The sequence below is a fragment of the Perna viridis genome, chromosome 13 (genome assembly GCF_037379345.1).
Source record: "Perna viridis isolate PV_CMFRI_1.1 ecotype Kerala chromosome 13, ASM3737934v1, whole genome shotgun sequence".
NCBI lineage: Eukaryota > Metazoa > Mollusca > Bivalvia > Mytilida > Mytilidae > Perna > Perna viridis.
The window spans coordinates 10,962,124-10,983,953 of NC_142457.1; the positions used below are offsets into that span (position 1 = coordinate 10,962,124).

The 21,830-nt window shown below is 31.4% G+C and overlaps 2 protein-coding genes across 4 annotated transcripts; one reads left to right on the plus strand and one right to left on the minus strand.

Annotated features, from left to right (window-relative positions):
- The first annotated feature begins 215 nt into the window (after positions 1–215).
- On the plus strand, positions 216–21,651 carry LOC148599546 (transmembrane protein 41A-A-like). 3 transcript variants are annotated; one of them, XM_088558925.1, is made up of 6 exons: positions 216–269; positions 11,344–11,457; positions 12,052–12,202; positions 13,236–13,397; positions 14,342–14,480; positions 15,448–21,651. In XM_088558925.1, exons 2-6 carry the CDS (start codon positions 11,348–11,350, stop codon positions 15,624–15,626), a joined length of 741 nt encoding a protein of 246 aa, XP_088415051.1. In that variant the 5' UTR covers positions 216–269; positions 11,344–11,347; the 3' UTR covers positions 15,627–21,651. The 3 variants fall into 3 exon arrangements, with proteins under 3 accessions (XP_088415051.1, XP_088415049.1, XP_088415052.1); XM_088558923.1 differs by lacking the exon at positions 216–269 and adding an exon at positions 10,542–10,634; XM_088558926.1 differs by lacking the exon at positions 216–269 and adding an exon at positions 10,565–10,641.
- On the minus strand, positions 3,512–10,422 carry LOC148599547 (uncharacterized). Its single transcript, XM_088558918.1, has 6 exons — positions 10,363–10,422; positions 8,629–9,097; positions 7,530–7,655; positions 6,623–6,801; positions 5,249–5,330; positions 3,512–4,018 (listed from the first exon to the last, which is right to left on the minus strand). The coding sequence occupies exons 2-6, from the start codon at positions 9,092–9,094 to the stop codon at positions 3,819–3,821; spliced, it is 1,053 nt and encodes a 350-aa protein (XP_088415044.1). The 5' UTR covers positions 9,095–9,097; positions 10,363–10,422; the 3' UTR covers positions 3,512–3,818.
- Positions 21,652–21,830: the final 179 nt, after the last annotated feature.

The following is a 21,830-nucleotide window of genomic DNA, read 5'->3' on the forward strand; positions in this document are numbered from 1 at the left end:
TAAAAAAAAGCTAGAAACCACTAATTATTATTCCCATTAGCTTCAATGCTAATTTCACAACATTCAATTGCTTTCAAGACAAGCTTTTAAGTATAGATAAATGCATATCTGCTACATAACACAATTTCAAGCTGGTAAATGTAAGGACCGGTATCATTTCCTAAATGGTGAATTTAAATCGGAAATATGTCATTAGGGATTAAACATATAAACGCAGTACACGTGACAATGACAATGGGAGATTGTGGTGGCATTTAAAACAAGAAAAGGTAGATCAAGGTTTACTTTCGTATGCTTTAAATAATATAGTGTCAAATGACAGATCTTCCTAATATCACACGAAATAACATTATCAACATGTGCATGATATTGTATACATGATAGTATCATGGTAGTTATTTGACTAGTCGGGAAAATAATCGTGTCTCATAAGTGATTATAAAGGTATTAGATAAACTTGAAATTGATAGTTGTTCAGATAAACAATACAGAACATAATCAACCTTCAGCCAAAGGTTTAGACTTGTTATCAAACGTTCTACCTTCAGTAGAGGACCTTGAGATCTAATATTTGCAATACAAACTTAGGAGTCTATGTGCAGTGATGTACATATGGGGTGAGAATCTCATGTCAATCAACTCTAGTACGATTTTCAGATTTTAAAGCCTTGTTGGCTATTTATAATCGAGATACCGATGTGGCTAACATACATAGTAACATACATTCATACGGGAGATTAGAATTTCATGTGGGAGATACAATTATTTAACGAAAATTAAGAGCTACAGTTTACGTAGCCCAGCATGATGCCTCTTTGACACCTTATAGCTCAAAAACTCTGGGAGATATCTGAAATATGATTGAAAAATTCATAAATAATCATATAAAAAAATCGAAATCAGACCCAAAAAGAGTTACTTCATTTAGGCGTGGGCAAATTTTGTACCCTTCTCACTCCAAAAGAATTAAAGATAAGCCTGTCTTGTGAAAAAGTTCAAAGGAACAGATTGACATCTGAATCATAAGAATCGGGTCAAAAATAAAAATGCTTATGATAATACATATTTCCCCCTTTTAGCTCCTTATTTCCAAAAGGGGTGTGACAAAACCTCTGAAAATTTGACAGCTCCAATATCGTTGGGAATCTATACGTTTACATATCTTCCCTGTATCAATTGATCCGATGGAGCAGTGTAGTATATATATATATATATATATATATACGGGTAGGATAATGCTTAACAAAAATCACGATATCAAAATTTAGTCACATTAAGGAATCACTACATACATTATGTATGTAAACATTACGATATGGTAGAGATTGGGCGCATGCTATCGCATTAAGTTGTCCCCGAGTGTGCCTACTGAACATCGTTCAACAAAGAATCACATGAGTGGCTAAGACGTCTAAAATAAAATAAATCACCCTAATCCATAAAAGTATCAAGAAGCATTCCTAATAGAATCTGATAAAATGATCCCTCTTCATTCGTATGAAGTTATAGAAACAATTAAAATTAAAAGTTGTAGGTGATGGCATTCCACAACAAACCAAATAATGGATAAGTGCATGTGCATGAACATATATATCCGTGAATTGATTACCACATACTTTACACAGTTTTATGTTATTGTCTGGTATGTTCATCAGAAGTTTAACGAGATCCTGACTGCACTAGAAGTTTTTTTTCAATTTCTCTAGTATTTGGCAAATAACACAACTTTATGTATTTTAGGAAACCCTGTGAATTGGGAATCACAATCAAATTAAGTCGTCCAGTTTGAACACTTGAACTTTTTTTTTTTTCACTATTTTTTTTTCAAGCTAATTTGAGGGAAAAGACCTGTAGATACAAGAGTAATTAAAGGAACCAATATTCTAGCGGAAATAAAAAAATGTAACATGGACAAAGACCAGACATGGAAAATAGACAAACACAACGAAGGACATAAAGTAGCTAAATAAGAATACATACAAAAACACAAAAGTAAATGAGCAACGCGGACTCCACTAAAAACTGGGAGCATAGACCAGGTATACCGAAAGGGTAAGCGTCTCTGCTTTTCTACAAACATCCGCAGAGTTGCTCATAAAAAGTCAAGTCCAAGGTAGACGAAAGAGGAAAAGAAAACTATGACACGCTCAACAAATCAGTTTTTTTGGTGCAGATTGATCTTTAATTCAAAATGTGTTTGATTATAAAGTGTTTCAAGCGGTTTAAAAAGATATCTCGATGGTTTTCAAATTGTTCCATACTTCGCATCCATAAAGAGTGGACGGTAAGACAACAGATTTGTATAAGCTTGTTTATTCAATCTCATACGTTGACCTACTGTTATTACTAAAATTTGTTATCAAAGACACAATTTGACAGTATGCGATGTTGTTCATATGAAACGAAAAATTATCTTAATTACTTACGTTAATTTTCAAGCATATGGCAACTGGGAATTTTCTTCTTTTGACAGATAAACGAAAATGAAAAATGAAACCCAGTCTGTCCTTTATGCTTTAAGATTTTGTGGAGCAAGGTCATAGACATTCATATGCCATTACCTTGGTCATAGTTACAGTTTATGTATTGCTTGTTTTGGGTCCCTATTTCCTAATATGTTGGGCCTAACCCCCCGAAATAAATCCATACCTTCCTTTTTTATTTTGAACCTTGTAATAATGTTATTTATTGACCTTCAATTAAAAATTATTTAAATCTAATAAGCATATGCCTTTTTCGTGCATTATGAATGGTAGTTCATATTTTACGTCCTTAGCGACAACAGTTTTTATAACAGTGTAAACAGCTACCATCGCTTCGACAAAAGATAAAGCTGTTTAGAGGCTTAAAACAGTATTATCTGCTTTATTCCGTTCATTTTTTGGCATTCTATTTTCATAACAACATTTTTTAAAGAATTTATACATATCCGTAGGCTGTAAATACTTTGATTAATGATATTAACAACCATGTCACGTAGTCGTTAGAATGCAGTCATTTGGAATGTCAATTTTGTATGTCAGTTTCACTGAATGAGTGTCAACAAGAAAAAACCTATCAATATATTTCAAATAGTTAGGGATTGGAAAGAGTAATCAAGGGAACCAACGTTATAGCGGTAATCAAAGGAACCAAGGATATAGTGGTAATCAAGGGAACCAACGTTATAGTGGTAATCAAAAGAATGTAATCCAGGGACAAAGACCAGACATGGAAAACAGACATACACAACAAAGATTATAAAGTAACTAAAATCATACATACAAAGTAACAAAAACTGGGAGCATGGACCAGGTACACCTGTAGAGATTGTCCATATAGCAGATCCTTTGATATGGAAAACACAATTAAATTTTATCCTACTTATTCTGTTTGTTCCATTGTCAAACTCATTATGATGTAAGACAGTATGGATTTATCTGTATTTTGACTCAGAATGTATTTGTAGTGTTCCTTTTTAACTACTTAATTCATGAATAGATCAAAATGTTATTTCCCTTTAAGTCAGAAGTTTATATTGCTATATAATCAAGGTTTAATGTGAAAGTTCATTGAGAATTATGTTTTGAAATTTCTCATTTTTATTCCAAATTTATTTTGACATGTGTCAGAATTATTTGTAGTTTTGCATTGGCATGTCTAATTTCCCTCCTAGTTTGGTTTGACATGTAACAAGGTTTATTTCAAGGTCCTCCATTTCTGGTTCCATCTGTCATGTGATTATGCCTTTTCCCATGTGTTCAAAACAGGCCAAAAAATATCACATTTATGAGTCAGTACAAAATATAATATGTAAATACATCCTCATCTTTCATTTATCAATATCCCTCCTTTTTGTTGACATTAGCAGATGAGGCAATACCATACTGCATCAACCAATCTAAATCAGACTGCTTCAAAGCCAATGAATCATCAACTTCACTTGTTTTGTCATCATACTCCTCACCACATGTCCATAATGTCTCTAAATCATACTTAGCTCGTGCTTCTGGTAGGAACACATGAAGGAAAATGTTCCCTGTTAAAAAATAATGACATGATAAGTAGTGTTAGTGTTTTACTGACTCCAATTTACCATTAGCATACCTGCTAATGACTTGGTGTTTGGAATATAACATTGACCTGATAGTGTAAACTAAATCAATTGCCAACATACTTATGTTCATGTTTTAGGATACTGTAAATATATTAATTTTCTTGGTGTACTTACTTTGTCTATTTTTGTGATGGACAATTGGGCAACAAAAAGAACCTGCAAAATTGAATATTTTAAACTCTGAAACGCTTAATTATTCTTTAAAATTGTAAAAAATTGATACACTAAAATAGGTTCACTTGACAGAATCTGTGAAAATTAATATGTTTACAGAATCATTACAATTTCACTGCTATTTACTTTTGTGACCTAAAAAAACAAGAGATTTTTTTTGGCTAAGTTTTCTTCCTTGCAATATTATCAAAAGTTAAAAGCTTACAAAATTTGTTCGGTTTGCATCAATGTATGGAGGAAAAGTTTCCCTGTAAATTGCTCTGTATTATTCTAGTTATTACATTTATTTCTGTATTTATCCCCTGTAAACAAAAATGTTTTCTACATGTGATCTACATCCCTTAGTGGTCAAAGGTGTTGTGGCATTAGGTTTGGGGCACTAGGCTATGAATATAGCCCAGAAATATTAACTGTGTGGTAAAAGCATAGTGTTCAAGGCATAATAAAATAAGTAAATATTAGGAAAAAGAACGATGCACTGGTTGATTGTTATAACATCAGAATGATGCCACAATTATAGGTCATTTAACAGAAAACTGCTGAGAATTGTAAATTTTGGTGTTTTTTTCCCCCGACATATTAACATCCAGACAACTATACCCACACTCAAGAAAACAATTTAATATTTTCACATAAGATAAAATATGTAATGATGTATTCACTAGGTCAGACAGTGACCAAAAAGTAAAAAATTAACAAAATATCTGACTTCTGGTATTAGTAATTCTTTTGTCCTTTTAATGCAAGAAATTTCAGGAGTCCATATGTTTTCTCAGCTATTATAGATTCAAGTTTACAAATTTAAAATTAACACTTTAACACTTGATAATTTTTCAGCTGAATTTTAGGAGAAACAATGCATTATTTGCAATTTAAAATTATGGTGGAACACTTATTTTTGTTTTATGGTTTACATCAGTATTTTTCCAAGCAAAGAAATGGGATATAGCATTGAAATCTAAAATGAAAAAAACTCACCAAGATCAAAGGCTATCCATTCCTTGGAGTTCTTGCCATCTGGTTTCAATGTTGTGTCTTTATTTGTTTTCTTCCTTTTATACTGAATGACAAGAAATAGATTATACATGTATTTAAATGAAGACAGCAATAATGTTTCAACTTTTTGGGTGAATTATGTACTATTTCCATTTTTACTTTGAAAATATATGTAAATGTACATCATCAACACTATAACTTCCAATGCCTACTCTACTAAATCATCAATATACATATTCAGAACTACAGGTACATGTACATGAACAATTTCAACAGTCATAGTGGTTACCTAAAATCCTAAATTCATAATAGGGATGAAGCATCAGCAATGCCATACATACATAATAGGGATGAAGCATCAGCAATGCCATACATACATATTAGGGATGAAGCATCAGCAATGCCATACATACATATTAGGGATGAAGCATCAGCAATGCCATACATACATATTAGGGATGAAGCATCAGCAATGCCATACATACATAATAGGGATGAAGCATCAGCAATGCCATACATACATAATAGGGATGAAGCATCAGCAATGCCATACATACATAATAGGGATGACGCATCAGTAATGCCATACATACATAACAGGGATGAAGCATCAGCAATGCCATACATACATAATAGGGATGAAGCATCAGCAATGCCATACATACATAATAGGGATGAAGCATCAGCAATGCCATACATACATAATAGGGATGACGCATCAGTAATGCCATACATACATAATAGGGATGAAGCATCAGCAATGCCATACATACATAATAGGGATGAAGCATCAGCAATGCCATACATACATATTTACTCTGTCAAGACATAAATGGCTAAAAATCTTTCTCACAAAAGTGAGGTATGCAGTTACGATGTGATCGTTTGAACTTATAACAAGATGCACATTGATTCTCAGTTAGCGAAACGTAGCTCTAACTATTTTTTTTGTATTTTCTTAACATTAGATCGCAAAATCAAAATAAAAAAAAAGATCACGAGCTACGATTTCGCAGCTAATTCTCAATATGATAACATAATGGTGTATTATTACAATTAAATATAATGTCCGTCATAGGCAAAGACTAAAATCATATCAAATGATCTTGTCAATTTTTTTATTAGTAATTTTGAAAATAAGGTATTATTTAAGTAAAAAAAATTTTTTATAAAACTTATTATTGCCCCAAAAATAATGAGGCAGCTTTTTACATCGTAGAATGTGAACAAAATTAATGATGGAGGTGATTTTCTGTTTTTATTCTTTCAATATGAGGATGAAAATGTGGAATATGGCAACCTCAGGAGAGACTATGGGAGATCCTGGGGACCAAGAAATTGACATAAATGACTTACAATCCATTGAACTGCACTCGATATAGCTGTGCAATGTCTTGGAGAGACTCCAGACACAATCACTAAATAGTCAGCCATGTTGAACGATTCAGGGAACTTAATAACACAAATATCTCTAGCATTCTCTGATCGAAGGACTTGAACTACTTCTTCAAGATCAAAAACTCCCTTTGAGCCTCCTACAAAAAGAAAACCATATAATAATATTACCAACAACTATATAAGCAGTGTTTTCATCTAGATTTCACAAAGCAATTTATTACCACTAATACATTATGAGAACCTGACAGTGAGTAGCACTTCCAAAACCATTTCAGCTATTTCATATCACAAACATATCTTTTTTCCAAGTTGAATTTGGTTTTTGATTAACTGCATGATTTAAGAGATATAGAAAACATTGAAATTCATTGAAAAAGGGAGATAACTCTTTATTTTTGTGGAAAATTTTGTTGCATTTTCTAAGCCATCCATTGTAGACTAAAAAAAATCTTTATACAGTTTGACATACATGGTGCATACGATATAAACATATCACTGGTTTTTTCATGGACAAGTTCTTAAACAGTTAACAGTAAATTTATTGTGAAACTCTAAAGGATGCACAGAAAAAAAAAAACATCTTGAAAATGGCCATTTAAAGAGTTATCTCCCTTTATCTTAAAATTCTACAGTGCATTCTGTATAATTTTTTTTCTTATGAACAAGGGTTCTATGAAGAGCCACATGTAATTTTCTGTTTACTTCAGCATTTTAAACAAAATATCAAAAATATGTAGGCTTTCCAACCATATTTCACATTTTGCATGATTCTTAGCTGGAGTGCTACTTAAACATACAAATGTACATGTCAGAATATAAATATTGTGATAACCATGTGACAACGTTTTTTGTGATACAAACTCACTTTTAAGTTCAACTGGAGGCAGCCATTGAGGTTCAACAACTTCTGTATTTTCCTGAACAGTAAAGTCTTCAATTTCATTCAGTTCTGTGACAGGATCACTGTATAAATCTGCTAGTTCTTCAAGCTCTTTGTTTGTCAGAGAGACATGATAAATAGACTAATGCAGTTGACTTTAACTAAGTACATGTAATAACATTATGTACTAATAGGGATTTTACTTACATATTTTTTTATTGTGTAGTTCTATGATAAAAAATGAGGGTAAACATTAATAATACAGGAATTCATATTACAAAAATAGCTCTACATTTTTTTCTGATATTCAAAAACTGTGCCTTTTATAATACATTAAGTAATGTAGTTGATATGACAAAACCACACTTGTGCCCTAAATATTTTCATTGTATTAAAATTCCCATCAAGAAATGTATATTTTATTGAGCCAATTCATCATTAGTATTAACATCTACATGTAACTTAGATTTTTATGGTCTATAAAATACATGTACATGTACATTTTAAGCTTTAAACTACAGAAAACATAATTCAAAATTTTTCCTGGTGTTTCATTTTGAAATATTTCCTGGTGTAAGTACATAATTGTATCAATACAAATATTCAAGTTTGTTTTTCCTTCCCATTCAAAGGTCAAAGAAGGTATACATTATTCAGTGCAGATAATAAATTCCTGGTAATATGCATACATTGAAACTACATACCATGTCCTACCTACATGACATTTTGTGCTGTATTTTCCAAGGAGCTGTGCTTAAGAAGGTGATGGACAGACAGACAGATAGACGAACAGGGCAAAAACAATATGTCTCCTCACCAAAGTGTAGAGGAGATATAATTTCTAAGGGACAAGAGCCCTTTTTTAAAAACAATGATGATACACATACAAAAAAAGGGACAGAGCCTAGAACTACAACACAGAGAATGAATCCCACATAACAGCAAGCCCCTATTCACATGTCACCAAAAGGAAATTGAGTAATTGTCTGACAAATGAACTATGATTTACACAAATTGTTTACTATTAAAAAAATGAGACGAAATTTTGACAAGTCATAAAATGATATGAAGTAGTCAAGAATACCTTTGAGATCTTCCCCTGTAATAGTTTTACTGGATTCTTTTGTTGTATTTTCCAATCCTGTCATTTCCTTTTCCATCTCTTCATACAGAGCTGATAGTCCAAGATCTGATTTCACATTCCAGTTTTTATTTTCCAGACTACTTTCTGACTGCAGGACTTCATACTTTTTCCTTCCATTTTTTCCTGTTCTATGAAGTCTTTGAAACTCTCCACTTGTATGGAAACAGCACATTGAAACAACTAATGGGGTTCTTCTTCTGGGACAATGTGGCATGGTCGAGTTCAGTAATGTTCTAGTTTTCATATTATTTGTGCATAATTTTGTATTATGATTATATATATTTTGCAAGACCATTCCTTTCTTCTTTATTTCAAAAATGTGCTTTTCCTTTATTCTTGCAAATAACTCTCTATAAAATCTTTGTTTACAATATGTACTAAAATAAAGCAGTAAACATCGCTCCATTTTCTGAAAAGAGAAAAGAAATATAGATATCTTCCATCATACATGTACAAGTACAGTGTTACAGGTCCAACACTGTATGCGACTTTTCAAGATAGAGCTAAATCCTGGCCACATGAAACAGGTGATCTCAGGGCTCCCAAGCTTCCAAGACACACATGCATGAGATTTGGCAAACATTTGAAAGATTAAAGACAAAAAACAAAAGGAAAATGCCACAAAATCAGTTTCAAAATTGGTGAGTCTCACACACATTGCATGAGACTTGACAGGCCTGTGACTTTTAAACACAGGATAATTTTACATAGAATGCACTACATTGGAATATAATGTATTATAACCATAGTCTCTGAAGAAAGATCATTGTTAATTACAGATGGTCAGTACAACAGGTTTGACTGTAGTTACTGCACATTGTATGTAGTATACATTTATATATGTGAAGGTTCTCTGGATTTAACTGGTTAATCCTAAGGTGATCACATTGAAGTATTTTGTCATTATCTGATCAATTCTGGTTTTAATCCTATGGCAGATACATGCACTTCATGAATTTCAGGACAACACCATTTGATCAATCTAACAAACCCTGCTTTATACTATGTTTTGTATCATAGTCTTAAAGTGCTACATTTATAGCTAACAATCATTTTGTCTATCTAAGCAACAGTCCTCAAATACTTTGCAGGCATGTTACCAAACTCAAAGCACATTATTTTCTGACTCAAATCCAACAAGTTGCTCAATCTCAAATTAATGTCATGTGCTCGACAGGTAAAGAAACACAGTTAATACCAATATTTGATATACGTGTACATGCAGTTAGGTAAGGGATTAAACCCACTTTCTACAGAACAAGTGGAGTGACACCAATGAAGTGTGCAGGCAAGCAGCAGTTTTAATGTATTTCAATATACAATGTGCAAGTGTCTTTAATTCTGTTTTAATACTTTCCATTGAGGTATGAATAGACCTGGTACGAAACGACCAGGTTACGAAACATCTAGCATTCCTTCAACACATGTACAGTGAATTCAACAGCTTCGCTGACATTAGTGCAAAAGAGTTTAAATTATTCAGTTAATTACAATTTTGGGAACCAAAAATGGCAAAACGGCAAAAAAATTATTCATAATCATTTATTATGAGAATGAAAACTTGTAATGATTTAAAGCAGACGCCCCATGCCACATAATGGACTTTTTGCCAAACAAAACCAAATCATAAGTAAGTGATGACATCACTTCTATATAGCAGGACAATTTTTTTACCTTTTTTTAGGGGGAAAATAGTCTCGGGAACAGAAACGACAGATACATTCTATATTTAATCAACGTAGGATAAGTGCATACAATAATATGCAAAAAAGCAATGGTTTCAAACGCAATATCAACTTTGTTGTAAAATTCAAAATCTGTATCTTACAAATGTTTTTAATAAGCAAGGGAAAAAACTAGTTTTTATGAACAAATTTGCCCCAGACATTCTTTTTGGACTTTGATACAGAATTGTGTTTTGTTTTCAAAATCAACTGATACAATCGGTACACGGTACACACGGAAATTTTATTTTACAATCTTACAATTGCAAAATTTCATCAGTTTTCTTTTCTTCCACCATGCACTACAACTCTAAAATCATCAGAGACACCCACTGGAAACATTTTTTTTTCAAATTTTATAGATAACTACAATTGCAAGTACATTTGTAATTTATAGGCATGATTGTTATCAAAAATAAGGAAATTAAGCTTGTAATATGGTATGTTAGCCCTGTCAAGTGACTAATAGTTTCACAGGAATTGGTACTAATCTAAAAATACCATTCAAATGCAAGGAGATTTGCCATTTACTGAGTGTTGAGTTCAACATTAAAAGCAAACAACAAGTTGACTTTGACAAACATATATTTGTACATAACAAAAGAGCAAGCATGACATACAACATGTGGAAGACTTTACATATACATGTATTTGCAATGCAACGCTTCAAGATCGGAAACTACATATATACATGTACATGAACATATACATACACAATAAATGCATTTGGATTCCAGTAAGGAAAAAGAAACTTAAATGAGACATACAATCTTGATGACAGCAAAAACATTGAGAATTTTATCTACACAGACTACACTTATTTACAATGTAAATTGCAAAATAATATTCCAGGTAAGGACAAGTCCATGAGTAAGATTAGCACACATTTTTTGTAGAGGTTAATTGGTTTGCTTTATCATTGTCTTTTCAGGATCATGGGTTCTGTTGTGTGGATTCCAACAGTTCTGGTGATTTTCACAGCTTACCTTTATTTTCTGTCTGTTAATGTCCCAGAACTAAAGAATACTGACAACACAAATACTAGGTAAATGAACATGTTTTTGTATATACATAATACACATTTATACATAATTTATTACACATATGTATATACCTAATTTAAATTATGTGAAGTTTATGGTGCATCAAAAAGAAGTTGGGAAAAATCTGCTTACTACATGTACATTTACATGTATCTTATAATGATGTACATTGTGTGTACATGTATTTTCCGAATTTTTGTCTGGCTTCGTAATGAGTTTTTTTTTTATGTGTAGTTTACCCATATGTGGAATATGTATTGATTCACTTGTGGAATTTCACCTCTAAGACCTGTTTGTAATTTAGGAAGCATATCATTCGCAAAATGTACATACCAATTCAAATGAAATTCTCATGAGACAATGACCTGGGTACTTGTAGTCATATATACATGTATATGTACAAATGAAAAAAAATACAAGAGGGAGTCATCTACCTTTGAATGCATAGTACAACTTGCATTAAGCTCTTAACAGCCATATAAAAAGTTTCACAAAGTAGAACATATTAATAGTCATATTTCAACTTGTAAAATGTATCTTAGGTATCTCAGATGGAATTGCTCTCGATTTGAACATGATGAACTAACTATTTTCAGGTTGACATTCCCAACAAACTTAGAAGAGTTGACTGCTCTAGCCACACGGCTGAAGTTGTATAAAAATGAGCATCTCCTGTATGTTCTCATTATATTCTGCAGTGCTTATATTTACAAACAAACATTTGCTATCCCAGGCTCTGTATTCATGGTAAGAACAATGTATTTAATGTCTAAGGATGTTCATTTTCCATTTACTGGTTTTACTCTGGTTCAAGCATTTCTTGCAAAGGGAAATAACTCCTACATAAGGCACTGTTTGTCATGTGTAGAAATAGAAACATTCTTCAAAAATAAATATGCATTTACCTAGATTTCAGTGAAACCTTAGCAAATTTAAAACAAGTATTCATAAATGGCAATGTTGTTACACAAGTTCAAATCACTTTGACGAAAAATGTCTATTTCGGGGTTCTGATTAGTAAGTTTCCAAGGTACAGAATCCTCTATTTCTGATGCAGAGACTTTGAAATTTCATTTACCTAGCACCCAAAATCTACTGTAATAAGGTTTACTCTTATTAAAGCCCTCTCACTTTAACTACTGAAAGAGGACCTTTCATCTAGTACGCAGAAAGTCCAGGACCTTCCATTTTTGAAAATGAAGTTGAACCCCTAGCTGTTATTTTTTTGCTCTCACTTAATTAAACAATAAAGCAATTGCCAAGTGTGTAGTTTTTTTCCTTATCATGTATTTTCAAAAAGGTAGAAGTGATGATAAAATATACAATTAAACCTTGGACATTTGATTATGTTATATGAAAAAAATGCTATTAGCTGGCAGGCCTCATCCAGAAGTGTTATGTTAAATACTTTTGTTCAAAACAAGTTATATTTGTAGGTAATTTCAAGTTAATAATGGGTTCTCTTTATGATGCCTTTCCTGTTTTTGCACTTCAACATGAAAAGTTTATTTGTTTGAAATACAACAACAAAAAACTGGATTAGCCCTTAACTTTTCATTAGGTTTTAATTGTACATGACTTCCTGTTTAAAGTAGTAAAAAAATGAGAGAGAGAGAGAAAAAAAAAGGAAATATTACACCAGTAATACCAGTAATCAACAAAACAAAAATGTTTGGAGTTAAAACACAATCTTAATTGCATGTCTGGTAACTAAATTGGAATATGTTTCCTGTTCTAAGGGAAATAACTCAAGAATAAATTTGTTTTCATTATTTTGTAGAATTTATTAGGAGGTGCCTTATTTGGAGTATGGTGTTCTTTTCCATTGGTTTGTGTTCTGTCTGCTTCTGGAGCCTCATGCTGTTATCTGCTTTCAAAATACTTTGGAAAACATCATATAGAAAGATATTTTCCAGATAAAGTAAAATTTTTACAAGGAAAGGTGAGCGATACATTTTTAATTTTCAATTTTAACCAGCATTTTACCCTATAAATGTTCATACATGTATGTGCAACATGTATACAATAACTTCTTATATTGTGATTTTCAATTATATTAGGAAAGTTTTCAATATTCAAACAGGCTTTCTGGCCTCTGAATGTATTGTTTCACTTTCACTTTCAGTTTACTTTTATTTTGCTGAGGTATACTGGGGCAACTATTTCAGTGTACCTGTTTATAATGTTGTTTTGGGGCCAGCTGCAGCCTGCTCAGTTGTATGAGGGATTCCTCATCATTCATGGAAGACACTTGGGCAGCCTTGGTCTGATAATTTGTGGGGTTGTTGTCTCTTTGACATATTCACATATTTCCATTCCTGTTATATTTATGCTACAATGTTTGAACAGTTCATGTTTATTAACCACAGAACACTTTCTAGAAAGTGTAAACTAGTTCATATTCTTATAATTCAATTTCTAGTTGACTCAAATCCTAATTTTCAAAATGTATTTGTAATCTAAACCTTATTTTTATTGGGGATTATTTGGATTATTCTAATATGATGTGCTATGAAGTTCTTTGGACTACAGCTATGGTAAATAAGTGCTAAACACATGACCAACATTTCGTGCAACACAAAAGCAACACAAAGGCTGCGTCTATTCACAATTAGGAAGAATTTAGTTCTATTAGAATCGAAATAAAACACGAAATATCCATTTTATCATTGTAATACCACAGGCTGGCCAGTTATGTCATTTATTAAACCCTTGCTATCACTCACTGTAAAACAATTTGATATAAATGGCCAGCCCGTGGTAAAACAATGATAAAATGCAGTTTCCGTGATTTATTTCTTAAGCAAAAAAGAGAATGCATTGAGTTGAGAAGCTAGTCGTTTGAACAGGTTTCTTTGTACTCTATTTGTATTATTTCTTTTTTAGGTTGAAGATAACAGAGAAAGTTTGATGTTTTTCCTGCTATTTTTAAGGTTTTTCCCAATGACACCTAACTGGTTTTTGAATATGGCTTCACCCATAGTAAATGTTCCTTTACATTTATTCTTTCTGTCAGTATTTATAGGTAAGAGTGTATGTATTACACAGCTATATAACATGGTTGATATGTTGGTGTATTGACTTGATAGAGTGATATTAGACAAGGTCTAAGGTTGAGGTTGATATCAGTATACCTAATCCCTATATTGAGTATTAAGTCAAAAGTCCTAAATTGATTGTACATACTGTTCATTACTTAGCAATTATGATTCTGTAATGCTTAAAAGCCTCCTTACCACAATTTTCAAAAAGTCTTTTAAAAAGATATATAAGTGATTATTGTATAGATAGCAGTGATTTACCAAATTTTTTTCAATAATTTACACTGTGAAATAAATTCGGTAATTTCACTCTCGTGCTTTCTCCTGCCAAAACGTCACATCACGAATATTAATCCGCCGTTCACAAAATTTTAAATTTGTTTTGAAAAAAACAATGAATAATGGAGGCAATCTATATAATAATAGTATAGTAATCAATTTGTCATCGTGAGTATAAGCAAAATATGATCGTGCCAAGAACTTGTGAAGATTTAACTTGTGTGCTGAACAAATGCGCACTCATTAACTCAAGGCGTTCTTCGGCACTCATGATCATATTTTAGTTATTCACTCTTTCCCAGGCCTGTTCTTTTATTGTATAAAACAAAGCTTACTGCTTATGGGCAACTTGCAAACTGTAAGAATAACTTCTGTTGTAACAAAAGAGGAATTTTCTTTAGTAAAGCCAGATGAAACTTTACTACATTTTTTAGTTTAATTCTTATTGTCTCTCAAATCTAGCCTAAATTTTTGCTAAAGTATCTTATATATATATGTGTACCTGAGAAGTATGCAAATCTTTACTCAATATTTTAGGACTGCATAAAATTGTAGTAAATCATGAAAACCATACACACCTGTTCTGCATTGATACTGTTAATGAATACCGGTTTATATTTGCAGAAAATACATGCAGCTGGAGTCTAATTTTATGTATTACATCTCTTGCAGGTTTAATGCCATACAATTTTATATGTGTTCAGACAGGAGGCATGTTGTCACAGATCAGCTCAGTGGATGATATTTTCACCTCAGCAACCTTGATTAAACTTGGTGTTATTGCATTGGTAGCATTGGTTCCAGGAATGATTGTTCAAAAACTTAAAAACAAGAAACTGAAATCTGTGTGATGGAGGATGATTTTTCAAACAGTTTTCAGGGTTTATTTCTTTTTTGTCAAGTTGCCTCAACTTTTTCAAGTAGGATCATATGTTCTAGAAAAAAAATCAATTAGACAGCATTCTATATAGATTTGTTTCTCCCGTTCTAAACCAATGATTAAAAGTACATTTGACTTTTTTAACTACTCTGTATAATTAAATTACATGAAAAGTTTCCCGCCATTTTACTTTTTTTTATAGCTGTTATTTTTCAATGTAGAAAACAGAAGACAACTAGTGCAAAGGGAGATAACACTGATAAACAATGGTGCTGTAATCTATATTACTCCAAGCATTCTTGTAAATGTACATACAAGTACACTGTGTAATTATATTTTTAATCCAAGACAATCTGACTTGTTACTTTTTGTGAATATGTCAGTAAGACAACTTATCCAGAACCTTGTATTTGTGATAACATATGATGTGCAATATAGAAATACATGTACAGTTGTTTTCCTTAAGTCTATACATTTTTTATAATGTAATAAATACAGTGTTGTCAAGTTTTCCTTAAATCTATTTATTTACAACTAAGCTGATTGGTCTGAAATTGTGTTAGTTAATGAAAATTTCAATGAATGATTTGTTTTATCATATGTATCCCCTTTATAGCAAAAATATTTTAGTCATGCTACACATCTTTGTTTTAAAAAGTACTTTTAATTTTATGATAAATTCCTGTGATAGATTTTTTTCACCCCACAAAAGGTAAAAAGCATGTTACTTAATATAAACAAATTATTTTTCCATTTCAGGAAATGAAACTTTGCTCTATTTATTTTCACAAATTACATTCTGTCTACCATCAATTTTATATTTAAAAGGGGGCTTATTTTTGGCAATTTATTTTTTGTGATTTTTTTCTTGCTCACAAAATAAGGGAAACTAACTTGGTTTACAGTAAGTTCAAGACAGTTTAAAGTTCTTGGTTTAATCATTATGTTTTAGAATTTGAAAATATGGACAATGTATGCAGACCTTTCATTAAGAGACGGTACCAGATACTTTTATTCTTCTAAACTACTGAAAGGTACCTCCAGAATTTTAAAATTTTATACCTTTTTTTTAAACAAAATGATGAAAAGTACCTCCTACAAAACCAAAGGTATCTGCTTTGCAAAAAGATACTGAAACCCCTGGGTGTGGGCAAAAAGTATGTAAAATCCTCACTAACACCTTTAATTTTTTTTGAAGTGCCAGTTCTTGATTATTTCTTGTTTGAGTTTCAAATGAAGAACCCAGATCCGATAGTGTTCTCCCTTATTGATCAGGGATTGTCTTGTTTGAGTATCAAATGAAGAACCCAGATCAAATAGTGTTCTCCCCTATTGATCAAGGATTGTCCTACATGAACAGAGTAAATCAAGAGTGGGATTTTTCTGCAAATTCACATTTTTTTGTTTTTGTAAATCCATATTTTTTTTAATTTTTGTTATTTATTTATTTCTGATTGTTGCAATTTGGCATATCTCATCTCTGTGGTAATGTATTGATTTGTACAGTGTTCTAATATTTGCTCTTTATCCTAGGGTCAAAATAGGGTCAAATATGTGCAAAAAACAGTACCTGCAAAATTTTTTTTTTTTACACTAAAAAATGCATATTATATTTTTTTTTAAATTTGTATGTTTATGGCAATTGCTTTTAGTTAGAATGCCCTATTAGCATTATGTTCTTATTTTGGAGTTGTGCTATTAGAGTGTCAATGAGCATTATGTCTTTTTCAGCTTCACAGGGAGAACACCGCCAGATATATGTGTTATCATTTTGCAGGTATTGGAAGTAGCTTGAAATAAAAAGTAAAAAAAAAGATTTTCCCAAGGGAGTAACCATTTGATTTTGAAAAAAATATAGTAACTTATTTTGCACAATATGTGAAACATATAATATACCCAATAGCAGGTACTTTTGCCGTATTTCAGCGATCTGTTTAAGAATGAATTCAAAATTAGGAATGCCAGTTTTTTCATGTACCATTTTGCTTCAATATCGCTCAATTTTACACCCACTAAAATGACCTGCTATATATGGCACTTTGAAAAACATGTGTTTGAAAATCATATACATGTAATAAATATGATTTTCATATTCAAGAAATGTGCAAAAATCTATAACGAATGCATGTTGTAAATTGTCCTGTGTATATTTTGTTAAATAAACAAAGATTTTTTTTTTTTTTTATTTTTTTTTTTGGGGGGGGGGGGCATTTATTTCGATGTATGTACTGTTAAAGACATTTTATTTTTGTGGGGTATCAATTTTTGGGGTTTTTGTGTATTCATAATTTTTATCAAATTGTAAAATTTTAATTGAAAAACATTTATGATCTTGTCAAATTCAGAGAATTCTAAAACTATAAACCAATGAAATTTTAACAAACCATATAAACATATACTCTTTTGTAAAAGTACTTTCACAGTATTTGATTCCATGACTTGCTTCGATTTGGATGTGTAAAAATTCCCCATGAAACATCAAATTTAGGTTAGACTCTTGCTAATTCAACCTTTCTTCTGCTAAGATCTCCAGTTTGTGAGATAAGAATGTGGGATATATTTAAATGCAAAAGATCAGATATCAAAGTAAAAAGACCTAAAAGTATTGGCACAGACAAAATTATGTATGTATTATGCCAAAATTTGTATGTGATTTGACCTTGAGGTGAAAGGTCAAGGTCAAAAGGTCACCTACTCTGGTACGCAACACTCTACCCTGAGAGGATATACCAACATACCAAATATTAGAAGTATTTTGCCAATAAGTCATTGTTAGTGGAAAGACTTAAAGTAAGACTCCCTTAACATACAAATCAAATGGTTGCTTCCTTACTGTAAAAAAACTTTTGAACTTAAATGATCTTAGTTCTATGTAAAATTAGCCTTATATACAATATATATTGAAGGAAAAACCTTCTTTGTTGATTGCAAACCAAAAAAATGCCAACAGATACAAAAAGGAGACAATTTAGCGTCATGTTATGTTTCAAATTATTTAAAAATTCTTTTCTTTTTGTATCTGTCGGCTTATTTTTATTTGCAACTGACGAAGAAGGTTGTGACTTCATATACATTGCAGATTCAATGCTATTTCTCTTCTTGAAGACAGTTTGTGTTTGAATTTAACCTTACAAAATCTGTGTTTGTTAATTAATGTAGTTGTTGTTATTAAGTGTATTTAACATGTGACTCATAGCATTAATATTTTGTCTCTCAGTACTGTGGAAGATGAGAGATTCAGAAAACTTGAATGTGCTTTGGAGGTCTCACAAGTTCTACTAGAGAATTACTATTTACTGGTATAACCTTAATCTTCTGGTATATAGTTGATATTTGTGGTAAAAAAGAAACAGTCCTGGTGTCGGTTTCACAAAAAGTCGTAAGTGTAAAATTGATCGTAAATCATGACGTCACAATGCTATTTTAGTTTATGACGTCATTACTTACGATCAATTTTACACTTACGACTTTTTGTGAAACTGACACCTGGTGTATTCCTCAATTTTCTTTGAACAAACAATTAATGCTTATATCAGTAATGTTAGGTAGGTAAATGACATCAGTCAACAGCAGTTCTCTATAATGTACAAGTATGCGTAGAGGGTATTATTTATATCATTTTTAAGATCATGCTTAATGAAGTAGACCTAGGGTAAGGGACACAACTTTTAAAAATCATTGGAACGTTTGTATGCAGCATTTTACATCGATCTTATGTGGATCTTAGGTAATCATCTAATTAACTCGAATTGGTAGGCTTTGGTGAAATTTAGTATAATACAAACATATCACTGATTTCAAGAGTTATGACCCTTACAGTAGGTCTACCTCTTTAAGTCATGTAAGCAACATGTAGCAGTTATCATTTATCATGTAAACAAAAAAGTTAAAAATAAACCTACCATTATGATTTTACATAGTAATATGCCAGGAAGACTAAATATGGTATGGTCAAAAAGTCAATTTGATTTGCTTGATGGTGTTTGAAAAAACATTATGCCTGAAAGATTATTAAATATATATAATCACTGAAATTCTTGTTGGCTACGTACCCCATATAGATCAACTCTGCATATTTCGATTTTAGGAAAGTATCAAAGTAAATAAATTCTAATCTAAGATGGGGCTTTTTCATTTTATACCTCTCCATAATGGCATATCAATATTTTATAATTTGTATGTTTAATTTAACAGAAAATATGATTAGGGCATTTTTATATTGGTATTGCACTTATATTGGTAAAACTACAAAGGATAATACTCACTAATATAAACACAATAACTCTTTTTTAAGATGTTGTTTTGTGCTTCTATTAATACAATGCATTCTGTAACAAGTTTATTTAGAATTGAACCAATTTAAATATCTATCAACAAGTTACCTCAGTAATCAAGCTAGTGCAATAAATATCTCACTTCCAATTTTTTTCCCACTCAGCCATTTGATTTTGAAATTTAAATGTTTATTGATTTCAATTTAAAAGGGCCCTGCCACAGAAAGCTTAATTTTAAACCTTTGTAAACTAAATACCTACCTTATTGTAATGAATTCTTTAGGTGTTGGTGTTTTTTTTTTTTTGTTTTATAGTATCTCGCTGTATTTTAAGTGTCAGTCTGTAAGAATCATGCAGTGGGTGAAACATGGTAGGAAAGAAAACCACCTTATTGAAAGTTTGATTTGACTATTTGCACCTTCAGAATCAAGGAAAAAGACGAGATTTTCTGTATCATTTTAGGTTAGTCGGGTTATAATTTCATTGAAATGCACTGATAATGAACATTTCCAGGGCAGATAACTCAGAAACCTTATTTTTCTGATTCTATTGAACATTTTTTTTTATCAAATGCAGAGATGCAGAGATCAAATAGTGGTCTGTTCAAATAAAGAAAGCATCCCTGAATGAAATTATATCGTCATATAGTTGGGCTTTTGACTTTTATGTTTCTGAGTTTTCCCATGTTGCCTGATTCTTACAAAAATCCGTACCATTTTATTAGAATGTGCTTTTCCAGTAAATCACCTTGCCGTAAGTTGAAAAGGTTTGCATTATAATATACTTTGGGGAAGGGTTGACAAGGCCTACATGACATTTTAAATTGTGTGATAATTTATGTTTTAGCTAGCATGTTGTGATTTACAGCAATAATATACATTTATATCAGTGGTGGATCCAGAGTTTTAGGTAAGGGGGTCCCAAAAAATATTTCTCGACAGGATCACTGGTAGGACCACGAAGTGATCTGAATTTGCTAGTGGGGTTTTGAGGCATGCTTCCCAAGAAAAAATTGAAATATTAAGCCTCAATCCTGCCCTCTGAAGGTATCTTGATCAATTTTCCAATAATTTTCAGGCCCCCCTGGATTCACCACTGTATATGAATTACTGACACAAAAATACATGTATACAATATTTCATTGGCATTTTTTTTTGCTTATGAAAACAGTTTGATTTTTTTTATCACAAAATTTGTTTTTCATTGACTTCGAATAACTTTGTTTAATACATTTAGAATAGAATTTGAAATGAAAGCCACAACTTTTTTTATTGCAATTGTACATTTTTTTAAGATAAGGCAGTTTTTCTGGTGAATGTCAGGGAAGACCAGCTCTGTCCGATGAACAACATCATTGTATGCACTGTAAATTTTATAAAAGAAAGGGTATACCAGTTATCAATAGATTTTTGATAATGTCATAATCACGAATTGTGACTTTTACAGTGCCTTTTATTCCCTTGATGTACATTTTAAAATGTACATGTTTTGTCCTAGTGTATTAGTGTCTTTTTATGTTATTTGTGAAAAATGTTCAAAGTTATGTAGAATTGTTTTAATATTGTTGAATGTTCATAATGTGCTCAAATATGATGCTCAATGATAGGACTCAAGAGTACCTAAATTATCTAGTTTAGTATTATTTAATTTATGAACAACAGTTGTTATAGATTATATTTTAACAATACAGATTTGTTATGAATAAAGTCTTTGAAATGGAAATTCCTGTTTTATCAGAAAGTTAATGATATATCTATTACAACAAGATTATAAATTAAATCTTACTGTGTCAAAATTTGGTGCTTTTAGTTGTGTACAGACAAAAATATTTGAAAAATATCAACATTATAGCTGAAACATGTGTATCTTGTTGTTTTAGCACGGTGAGGTAGTGTGTTTCC